We start from the raw sequence: 11,949 nt of genomic DNA, 5'->3' as shown, positions 1-11,949 counted from the left end.
GGTTTAATTCTCCGCCTTCCATTCCGTGCGGTTAATTTCAGGCGTTAAATGCATGATACTTTTAAAATCCTTTTAAGGGGAGTTTTCCCAAGACACCATATGTGACGTGGCAGTCGTCGCCGGTATGTAGGAACAGATGTGAAACCGCTTCGGTTTAACTGTTCTTCCCAGGCCGTGTTTTACTTTAGTAATATTTAGATTTATAAGCTGATGTTTTTTTTTATTTATATATACTATGTTGAAAGGGTTGATTTAGGCCTACATAGATTCTTGTGTTGATAATCTGTTAGGCTTACGATATTTGTAAGAAGTTTGTATATTTGTTTACATTGATTATTGCTAAATTATCAACGCTATGAATTATTGTTGATGAAAATTTCCCTGAAAAGCCATTTTTTTGGTTGTGTCGAGGATTATTTATTTTAATTCCTAATTTCGTTGTGCGTTTATTAACTTAATCTTATACATTTTAAGGGATTAGTATGCATTAAAAGGTTTTAAACTTGGTAATTCATTAGTTGCATGATTTTGAGAATGTATATTTAAAGTACAATTTGTCTAAGACCCAGGTGTTGATCTGTTTATTTATCCAGTAGACTTGAACTATCCGGTAGAATTCTAGTTAAAGTACTGTATCCCTAATGAAGGGTAGCTGTTCCTGCTTTATTTATAGGTACTCAGTGATACTGATGAAACCACAGCAAAATATGCATATTCTTAAAGGTTACAACTTTGTTTTAGAATTTACATTTGAAGAGCTACAATTTTGGTGAAACCATTTCTGGAGCATGATGGAGCTAACCTAAGGTTTCCCTTTAGACCTGGGCTAGGGCTGTTATTCATACACACTGCTGTATCCTTAGCTGACCCTTAAGACAAGTCACAACAGTGTAACGCCTCAAGACATTGTCCGTTTTTCTGGATGTGTCATCGAAAAGGAAATGGCCGTTTGTATTTGATAGTATTAATAAACGCATCTAGTATTTAAAACGGCTTCAAACATATTCTCGGAAGTAGTTAGTGTGAAGGTTCACTGAGGTAGCGTTGGAGTTTGAGGAAAATCACAACTGTAAAAAAATTGTGTGGGGTTGTATGTATGAAAGCAGCTACCTGTATGTATGAGTGGCAATGTAAGAGGGGTCACAGGGGCAGTTCCCCCCCCCCCAGTAAATAGGGAAGGACACAGCTTGTAGGTTAGGTTAGGAGAGTCGTTCAGGTTGATATCCATTTTTAAACCATGCAGGAGGAACTGGCTGATGATAGACAAGGGCTCCGTTTGCTATTTTGTTTAGAGACTAGAGAATGGAAAATATGGGGACAGCAGCTGTCTGGTTGTTCTCATGGGCTTAGTGTGTCATGGGAGATAAAAACATAACTTGGTAAAGTTGGAATAAAAGGAATTATGGTATTTGTTTACAAAAGCACGCTCTCCATTTACTCTCAAAATTATGCAGGGGTGCAGCTCTCCTTTTACATTAATTAGGATATTCTTTAAATGCGGGAAATGCGAAAAGTAGCAAGATGTTGGGGGAGGGGTTGGTGGAGGTGGTTCCAAACAACCTGGAACTGACATCAACATAGTCCATCAAAGAGAATTGTGACGTCAGCGTACATTTGGTACATATTCATATATAATAAATTGAAAATGGAGTAATTACTCAAGTGTCACTATTTGTGGATTGAATTTTTTATTTGGTAAATACTTGGCAATAAATCTTATCCATTTTTTTAAAGAAACTTTGAGAATGACTATTTTTGCAGCGTATGTTTTCATTGGCGAGAAATTGGCAGGCATCCTTAGAGGTCAATAGATGGCGTTAGTATAGCAAGACGTCATCTGTGAAAATTAGTCGTACTGTACTCAAAATAGCTTCTTTATAAAACAAAGATTTATCATCAATTATTTGCCAAATGAAATATACATTTCACAAAGTGACACAAGTAATTAATCAATTTTTAATCTAGTTTATATTTTGAATACATACCAAATGTATGCTGACGTCACAAACTACTTTGTTTGTCATGTCAGTTCCAGGTAGTTTAGTACCTCCTACACCCTCTCCCCCGCCCCCATTGCTCAACATATCTTGCTACTTTTTGCTTTCCCAGCATTTAAAGAACCTCCAAATTACTGTACAAGAATCAGAGCTGCAGGACTGCATAATTGTGGAGTAAATAGAATGTACTCTTGTAAACAGATACCGGAATTTTTAATTAGAATACTGTATTTGAAAATTTTTGCTGACAATTTGGGGTTTTAAAGTTTCTAGAGAGATCTTGGATTATTTCCAAAGTCCTAATATTAATCTCTAGTTAAGACTTGAAGCCAAATCATAATTTTGTCAACACGGAATAACCGTCAAATACCTTTATGGTATGTTGAAGGGGGTTTACTGTTGAAATTTTCTGGTTCAATTACTTTCATTATTTCTCTTTTGTAAACTTTATATATTTGGATTTCATACTAGTAGTATTTTTAGATATTCAATTTACGCAATTGTAGCGGTGCACGTTGACTTGTCCTGAGAAGTATAGTATAATAAAGATTAAAATTTTTTTAATAGCCACTTTAGTATTTTTCTTCTCCCAATAAATAGCTGCATTTATAAAAATTGCCATGATAGAACAGAAGCCTCCTCAAAAGATAGGACATGTGCAAGATTAGGTTTGAATTTCTTTTGTGACACTAGTACAGATTGGTCGTTGGGGTTTTTGAGAGCTATTTTCCTCCCCTTCACTTCTGCTAATTCTGTAGGGGTCGGTGCACTTTGTATAGTGTTGTAGACATTAAGTGCCCAGTTTTTTTTTGCCTGTTGCATTTTCCCATCCTCCTCTCAAACTCATCTACTTGCACCTACTAATGTACTAGGTTAGGTTAGAATGCTTTGTCTCAACTGATCAAGCTTTTTTCTTCTGTTCTCTTGCTGACTGAATGAACATGACCATGCTTAACAACACAGTAATGCCAAGTGTGGCTTATTCTAGAGAAGTACTGATAAATAGGCGTTTTACCTTTGAAACTGTCTGGTCTTGTAATTGGTTTGAGCTCTCTATGGGAAACACACCACGATCAGTGTCAAAATAGTGTTAACAGTAGAAGTAATTTGAAAAAAAATCCAGAAGACTTGAGAAATTTAGTGATAACATTCCCATAAACTTTGAGAGAAGCGGTAGCCCTTTGTCAATATTAAATGTAAATGGAAAGAAGTTGATACGCCACAAGAATGCTCCATAGGCTGGTTTGAATGTGCTGCATGGTAATTTCTTCTTGGTTCTGTTTGCTTAAAAAATTCAGGTACGCTTTAGGGAAGCGAGAAAGAAGTCTGACAGCTGTACATTGCAAAGGGTAATGGTGTGTTTGGCATAGGATAACTGTTGGCAATGCTGCCTTGTAAAACAGTGCCAGAGTTTGTAAGCATGTAAATTGAATGCATGTTTTTGTAAATCAAGTGCTGTATAGAAATTATTCAACAGTACTCCGTGCAATTAATTAAAATGCTTCTGATCGCGTTTAAAATAATTTTTTTATAGATAGCCTTGCCAATGTTTCTCTTTAGCCAAACACAGCATTATCTACTACCATGTACAGCTGTCAGACGTCACCTTGGCGAACAGTGAAGTGTACTGGAATTTCTGAAGCAAACTCTATTAACAGTAGGATCTCATGAACTAGATTTGATGATTTGGTCCTGTAAGATTAAGAGGATTTGAATGTGCTGCACTTTATACATATGGAATAGGCGCTCATTTTTTTTAGTTGGTGACCACTGAGTCTTCCAATTGTCGAATAAGGAATTAATCTTATAGAATTTTTTATTATAACCTATCTGGTATAGGTTACGGTTATTCAAGAGAATGTAGGCTATTCAGGTTTAATAATACTCCATAAAGGAGAGGGGGGAAGTTAGGCTTTTGTTTCTAACGTATTAAGTACTGTAAAAATTATACAATATCTAATGCTTTGGGTAAGAATTCTTTTTATTGCCATGTGTAGGAAAGATTTTATTTTGATGTACAGTTAAAAATCTCAACTATAGTAGTGTAGGAATGTTTATTTTAACATAATCTTCACTACAGTTTCCTCTTGAAAAATAAAAAATTTGATAAGTTCCTGTTAGGTCTTGAACAGCAGATTTTTAAGATTACCAAACAAGTGCTTTATTAAACTTTCTTACTTTATCCTCGTATTAATCTCGGGTCATGTGCCAGTTACTGGGTTAGCTTGTGGTTTGTCATGCAATAAGTATTGACAATTCTGTATACCAACCTATTAGATATTTCAAAATTGTACCATCACAAGTTGCTCTAAATATGTACAGTACATGTATGATTCATCCTGCCGTGTGGGTTAACGAAGTAAAAATAGACTGTACCACGCTGTAGTTCTTGTTTGTGGACAAGATGGATAGGTATTAACTGTAGGTTTTTCTAAATTCCAAGGGAAATTCTTTAAAACCTGTACATGCAGTGTTTCACAAACGGCTAATTTTGAATGTTCTACCTCGAAATTTAGTGGAAGTTATGCTATTAGCGAGTGCATTTTGCAAATAAAAGCAAATGTTTGACGAGTACAGTCTTTTTGATTGGTAGATACTGAAGTCCTATTTTCAATTCAGTAATGTTTAGAAACTAAGAATTTGATTTAGTACATTGAATAATTGCTTTGTAAAAGTAACTGTCTTCTTCTAAGTTGATGTCCCAAGGAATTTGGTGTTATCTTCAGTTCGTTGGTGGCCCAAGGATTTTGATGATATTGATGTGGTACATTCAAAAATTGCTTTGTAAAAGTAACTGTCGTCTTCTAAGTTGATGTCCCAAGGATTTTGGTGATCTTAGTTCGTTGGTGGCCCAAGGATTTTGATGGTTACTTAGTTTGCTCTTAAAATGGTTCTTTACAAGTTAGCAAGCTACAGGAAGTTTGGGAGGGGGGTTGATATAAAATGGGTTTCCAGTACTGTGTAGCAGTCTGGTCTTCAGTTCAATGTCCTGAGAATTTGCTCTACAAAGTACAATATAGTTGTTTTAGTTGTCAATAAGTTCTCAAAAGATAACTGCATTTAATATTTTTTATCCTCCCAGTAAGAATTGTAAATACTGTAGTGTATTTGTGAAATCTTTATTACAGTATATAATTTTTCTACTTAACCTTGAATGCAAGTCATATGATTCAATTCTATAGTAGTGTAGTCACCTTAAGCTAGTGAGCAGGTAGGAGCCTCCACCTTTTAGTCAGTGAGTACAGTTAGGCAGGTGTGGGTGAAAGGACTTGAGTGTGGGGGGGAGGGAGGGGTTAATGACCTCCATGCTGTGCCGGTGTGGATCTCTGCTGGGTCCACGTTCTCCCCCTCCCTTCACATCCCTAGTCAGGTGTTATTGGAGATTTGAGACAGATAGGATTTTAAGGGCAATCTCTCTCTCTCTCTCGCTCTAATTTGTTATTTATGAACACTCATTTCACTCATCAGATTTGTAGTACATTGTAAACAGTGTTAATGTATGTTTATGGATTACTGTATAAAGTAACTTTTTCAATTATTAGGTGGGGTAAAGGCTTTAAAGTTTAATTTTTTACTAGAAGTTAGTATGCACTGTATAAGCACGAGTGTTTAGAAGTGCATTAGTGTTTTTTTCATGTTAAATACTATTGGAACAAAGGGTCTTTCCACTGGAAATTCAGTAGTAACATTTGAATGAACAAAGAATTCTGGAAGGTACAATGCTGATGCTATTGTTATGCAGGGAATATAACCATCCACAATTTACATAACGGTGCCATTATAGTAAGGGGGTCTTTGCTCTGTTGTTTATCGAATATTCTATGGCTTTGTAATAGTTCATCTTGGTCTGTGTTTAATAGAATAACAGATGCGGCAATTTCCAAATCTTGAGCATTGAAATATTTTCACAGCTTCTGAATACGATGTGTATATAGAATAGTAATGTACACTGTGTAATTTAGTAGTTTTTGTCAAGAGGAAGCTACAGGAGTAGATTGTTAATATTTAGGGGAATATGGATATAATTTAGGAATTTCATACTTAACATATACAACCTTTTTTTTATTTTTATATGCATATAGCTGTTTTCATGTAATTTTTCTCACCAGATGCACCTTGGTGTGGACACTGTAAGGCTCTGGCTCCAGAGTACGTTAAGGCTGCCGCAAAACTTGTAGAGAAGGGCTCTGACATTAAACTTGCCAAGGTTGATGCTACAGAGGAAACCGAATTATCCGAAGAACACGGTGTAAGAGGTTACCCCACTCTGAAGTTCTTCCGCAACGGCAAGCCCATCGACTATGGCGGTGGACGTCAAGCCGATGACATCGTGAACTGGCTCCTCAAGAAGACCGGCCCACCAGCCAAAGCTCTGGCTACAGTTGATGAAGCTAAAGCCTTCATTGAAGATAACCCCGTTGTTGTTGTTGGGTTCTTCAAGGACCAGAACTCTCCTGGAGCCAAGCAGTTCTTGGCTGCTGCCTCCGCCACCGACGACCATCCCTTCGGAATCACAAGCGAAGATGTCTTGTTCACCGATTACGAAGCATCGGACGAAAGCATCATCCTCTTCAAGAACTTCGACGAGGGAAAGAACGTTTACGAGGGAGAGATTACCGAGGATGGAGTGACTCAGTTTGTGACAGCCAACTCTCTGCCTTTGGTTGTGGACTTCAATCATGAAACTGCCTCAAAGATCTTTGGAGGAGAAATCAAATCCCACCTGTTGATCTTCCTTTCAAAGGAGGCTGGACACTATGACACACACATGGAAGCTGCCATGGCTGCTGCTAAGGGTTTCAAGGGGCAGGTTCTCTTTGTTACCATTAACACCGATGAGGAAGATCACTCTCGCATATTGGAATTCTTCGGCATGAAGAAGGAAGAGGTGCGTTTTTTTTTTCCCTTTTGTTGGGAGTATTGCTAGTTTTGGAGGATTCTAAAAAAATGGTATACCAAGAGGGTTAAGATATTTAAAGTATGGAATTATTTCTTTTGGGAGTAGGCAAAAAGTAGGGTACAAAAAGAATTGCTCAGCAAGAGGGCTAAGATATATGAAGTATGGATTTAATTCTGAAAGTAACTGCGATATGCATTTTTATAGATAGGGTATGAATTTTAAATAATTAAAAATCTTAATGCTTTTAATTCATTAATTTTTTGTGGCTTACAAGAATTGTCTTGTAAGATTAGACAGTTTTTAGGATGTTCATCTGTGTTAAAGCAATGCAGTACTAATTTCCTTATTATTTTTCAGGTACCAGGCCTTCGTATTATCAAGCTCGAAGAAGATATGGCCAAGTATAAGCCTGACACTTATGACTTGAGTGAATCTGGCCTGACCAGCTTTGTCCAAAGCTTTTTGGATGGCAAGCTTAAACAGCACCTCCTTTCTCAAGACGTCCCAGAGGATTGGGACAAGGAACCAGTGAAGGTTAGGCCTTTTTTCAGTCTTAAAAATTTTTGTAATGAGGAGTAATTAACATGTTGAAGTTGGTAGTCGTGCTCTTAATATACACCCATAAAGATGGTTAAAGTTTTTTGGGTTTTCTCAATGAATTCTTTTAAAGGTTTGGTAAACATATCTTCAAGATGTTATTTTAGTTAATTCTCTTGTAACTTTTTTCCTTTCCTTAATGGGCTATTTTCCTTTTTGAGCCCATGGCCTTATAACATTCTGCTTTTCCAACTAGGGTTGTAGCTTAGCAAGTAATAAGAGCCAACACAATGGTGCACAGTATGCTGCACAAAACTGTTTGTTGTACTAAGTAATTTAGGAAGTAATTGAGGAAAAGGTTTAAAATTTTATTTCATGAGCCTAAATTTATTGCTCCTTTTTACGTTCTATATTACTTTTACAAATATTGTATATAGAGGTTGTCCTTATTTCTTTATTCCAACTAATGCCTTACTTTAAGATAATTTACTTTAATGTTAACAGGCTTTGTCTTGTCAACGGCTCAATTGGTTTTTAGTAGGGGATAGGTTGTTTCTCGATATACAGAACATATTTACTTAGTCTGGACTTTCCTCATCATGCACCTCAAAAAGTAACTTGTCAGAGTAGTTACACTTTGTACAGCAGGAAAGCCATTGCTGTTCATTGGTTAACTTCAATGCAAATTGTATAGCAGATAAGGTTATTTTGGGGATTTACAGTTTAAGTCGACCTGTTTACAGCAGAGGTCAAGAGAATTATTTATCTATGCAATCTGTGCAATGCATTTTTTGGAATGTGGGAAACTGGTCACATGGGAAGTGTAAAAAACAAAAGCAGGTAGGCCGTAGTGCACTTAGTTACCTTTTTTGGAAAGTATTTTTGGCTAGTGTTTGCAAAAAGATGTAAATTAGTGATATTGTTGCATAATTTTTTGGGGACCCTTACGCAGCAAGACTTCGTGAAAATAATTTAAACTTCGTACAGCATTTACTGGGACTTTCAACATTATATTTTCTTTTGTTAATTAGAAGTATTTATACATGGTTATGGGTGAGTGTAGATATTTACAGGAACTTTTCTCATTTATTTATTCTAATGGCCACTAATTTAGAATGGTGGCAGAAAGTGTATGAATGTTAGCTTTTATATTATATTTGTTATTACTTTCTAAGTTTACAGACATAATCAGTGCACCAGGTGACCATTTTTTAGGTTGTGGTTTTCCATTAGTGTTCAGTGGATTAAATTCATCTGCCTGGTGAGCCGTCTAAAGTTAAACCTTTTACCCCCAAAGGACGTACTGGTAAGTTTCACAAAACTCACCCCTTTACCCCCATGGACGCACCGGTACGTTCTTGCAAAAAACTGCTATTTAAATTTTTCTTTTTGCATATTTTCGATAATTTTTTGAGAAACTTCAGGTATTTTCCAAGAGAATGAGACCAACCTGACCTCTCTGACCAAAATTAAGGCTGTTAGAGCAATTAAAAAAAAAATATACTGCAAATTGTGCTTGAAAAATATAACCCCTGGGGGTTAAGGGTTGGAAAGTTCCAATTAGCCTGGGGGTAAAAGGGTAAATAAAAGTGTTAGGGGGATCTTAGATTACCTAGGGTACTCATGCCTTAGAGAAAAAGGCTATATTCTTGGTTCTTGTTCTAACTGGCAAATTTCTAATTTTATACTAAAATTGCAGGTGCTGGTATCTTCCAACTTTGATGAAGTTGTATTCGACAAATCCAAGGACGTGCTAGTCGAGTTCTATGCTCCCTGGTGTGGCCACTGCAAACAGTTGGCCCCCATTTTCGATCAGTTGGGAGAGAAATTCAAAGAGCACGATTCTATATTAATCGGTAAAATGGATGCTACAGCCAACGAGTTGGAGCATACTAAGATCCAGTCATTCCCAACCCTTAAGTTGTACAAGAAAGAAACTAACGAAGTAAGTATTTTGAAAAGTATTCGGAATATAAATATTTTAAGTTATTTATTGTTGAAAATTTTCCGTCTTTGTATTTGAAAGATTAAAAACTAACTTAGTAAGTATTTTGAATAGTATTCAGAATGTAAATATTAAAGTTATTTATTGTTGAAAATTTTCAATCTTTGTATTTGAAAGATTAAAAACTAACGAAGTAAGTATTTTGAAAAGTATTCAGAAATATAAATATTCAAGTTATTTATTGTTGAAAATTTTCAATCTTTGTATTTGAAAGATTAAATTCAAATTTTTAAGATTTCTTGAATGTAAAGTTTTGAATGTTGAAAACCTTGAAGTACCCCCTTCTTTAACCGTAATTTTATTAGGCCGTTGAATATAATGGAGAGCGCACATTGGAGGGAATGTCCAAATTCTTGGAAACAGGCGGTGTGTATGGACAAGCTGCCCCCGAAGACGACGAGGTATGAGAGCAATCTGGTATTTACCAGATGCATGAAACACCGCTAGTGCTGCAGCCCCTGCTAAATCGCTCTCAAACTAGTTCTGCACTTATGGACAGTTTTGCCGTTAAACCTTAAACAGTGGTTGCAAATTTCATTTGGATCTTTCTTAATCTTCCGGAAAGGAAGTTTTCTTTAATTTTGCTTCCTAACTAAATTTTTCCTCAATCGAACGCCTGTGTTTTGGGTTAACGCGAAACTGTTAGTAAGACTTTTTCTGTTCGCACTCAGTAAACATGATCCCTTTCACATTTGGGTTTCCTCTTCCTAGGTGGTAGATTACAATGGCGCAAGGACTTTGGAGGCCCTCACTGATTTCCTTGAGGGCAAAAGTGCTGATGAACAGGTACATATTCTCCTTAATTTTATGCATGTCTCGTCTACTCTTTAGCAAAGTTGAGTCCTACGTGGACTTATTTGACATTTCTCAAGAATAGAATCTTATATTATTCTGTCAAAAGAAGAGAAGTTATGCATGAGATTTTCAAGAAAATGGTATGTACTTTTAATTTCAATAAACTGTATTCTGGTCTTGATGCTTTCTCGATTGATGTAGCGATTTATTTATTGCTGTACTCTTAGTGATTAATTAGTTTGAGCACTAAACATTTAGTTCAAACATTAAACTTGCTTTGCATGCATTACATAGGCGGTGTTGCACTAGTCATATTTGTAATATTTTATTAATCAAATAATGTGGATATTGTTTGAGAAAGACTGGGATACTTTGTAACACATTTAATGGCTTTACAGGACGATGAGGAGGTCGACGAGGAAGGAGATGTCCCCGCCAAGGATGAGCTTTAAGCAGTTGTCAAACTAGTGAGGACATCTGGCAGCAGCAGCGTTTTTTATTTTCTGGAATATTATTTATGGTTATTTAAGTTTCTCGGGTTGTGAAAGTGAAAGATATTTGACTATTTTTCCATCGGAGTTTTGTTTTACTTCAAATCTTTCGCAACTCGGTGCTGCTGTCGGGAACGTTTTTTAAGGATGGGAGGGATTATTGGGGAGTTCTGTTATCCCAAAAAATTTTTCACTTATTTTTTATTAATATAATTGTTTGTATGCTGTGGAAATGTGATGTTAGTCCAAAGTATTCTGTAAAGACAATTAATTTTATACTTGTTGAAAGCAGCAGACATTCCTTCACCTTTTGAGATTTATTTTTTCATTGGGGGGCATTTAAAAAAAAAGGTTTAAATGGTTACGGTGCAAATGATGGAACGCAAGTGTAAATCTTTCAAATTGTTATATAATTGGTTGCGGCGGTGACTCCCCTCAGTTTTCAGAGGTGGATTATACACTGTGCATGCCTTTTCATTTCATATAAATCCCAGTGATTACTACCAATCATCCGATCGTAAGTGGAAGTGCCATTGTGACTCGGCTTTGTTGAAATAGTTGTGCACAGATATCCATCTAGTCTGGGGAGGACGGTATTATTGCTTAAGGTGTGCGTTTCCTAGTGTTGAAATCTTTTATGGGACAAATCAGTGTAAAATAAACCCTTGGAAGTAAGTACATTGAATCCCTTAGTATTTGAAAACTGTTGGCCCTTAAAGCTCTACTGTTGTCTTCCGCGGACTGTTCTCCCAGTACTAGCACAATGCTTCCCGTCGCTGTGTGTCGTTTGAGTGTCTGAAGAGAGGATCCTTATACATTGTATGAGATCTAATACATGACTTTTCCAATAAAAATAATTAAAATAAAGCTAGTTTTTTTCCTTGTACCTTTTAGTCCATATTTTTGGACTTGGTAAATTCAGTTTGCGATTACTGTAAGGGCGTAGCTTAGTTGAATTGTGGTTTTTTTGGCATTGCCTTCAATTGTGCCAAGATTTAATATATGTAACTGTTAGGTTGTTGCTGACTATACCTCAAAGCTTATGAATTTATTACGTTAATGTCTGGAAATGGCTGCTAGTGGACTGAGGACATCCTACTACTGTCTGTTTGCTCCCTACTTACACTACTTCCTACTCCCTCATGTAGAGGTGAGGCCCCAGACATAGTCCCAAAGTGTAACCTGCAGTTAATCAATTGGGTTTTATATCCCTCATTTAAGTGT

General features: G+C 36.3%; 1 protein-coding gene across 2 annotated transcripts in view; it reads left to right on the top strand.

Moving 5' to 3' along the window:
- Window positions 1-11,592, top strand: part of Pdi (protein disulfide isomerase) — a 12,083-nt gene extending 491 nt beyond the window's left edge. The window contains exons 2-6 of one of the 2 annotated variants that reach the window (XM_068370593.1): window positions 6,107-6,885; window positions 7,255-7,431; window positions 9,134-9,379; window positions 10,151-10,225; window positions 10,633-11,592. In XM_068370593.1, coding sequence (XP_068226694.1) covers window positions 6,107-6,885; window positions 7,255-7,431; window positions 9,134-9,379; window positions 10,151-10,225; window positions 10,633-10,686 — 1,331 coding nt within the window. In that variant the 3' untranslated portion in view covers window positions 10,687-11,592. Of the gene's footprint in view, window positions 1-6,106; window positions 6,886-7,254; window positions 7,432-9,133; window positions 9,380-9,744; window positions 9,841-10,150; window positions 10,226-10,632 lie in introns of both variants that reach the window. The other variant, XM_068370592.1, reaches the window with a different exon arrangement.
- Window positions 11,593-11,949: the final 357 nt, after the last annotated feature.

Source organism: Palaemon carinicauda, chromosome 3 (assembly GCF_036898095.1).
Source record: "Palaemon carinicauda isolate YSFRI2023 chromosome 3, ASM3689809v2, whole genome shotgun sequence".
Lineage (NCBI taxonomy): Eukaryota > Metazoa > Arthropoda > Malacostraca > Decapoda > Palaemonidae > Palaemon > Palaemon carinicauda.
The sequence above is the reverse complement of the archived record's forward strand: the minus strand, read 5'-3'. Positions and strand labels throughout refer to the sequence as shown.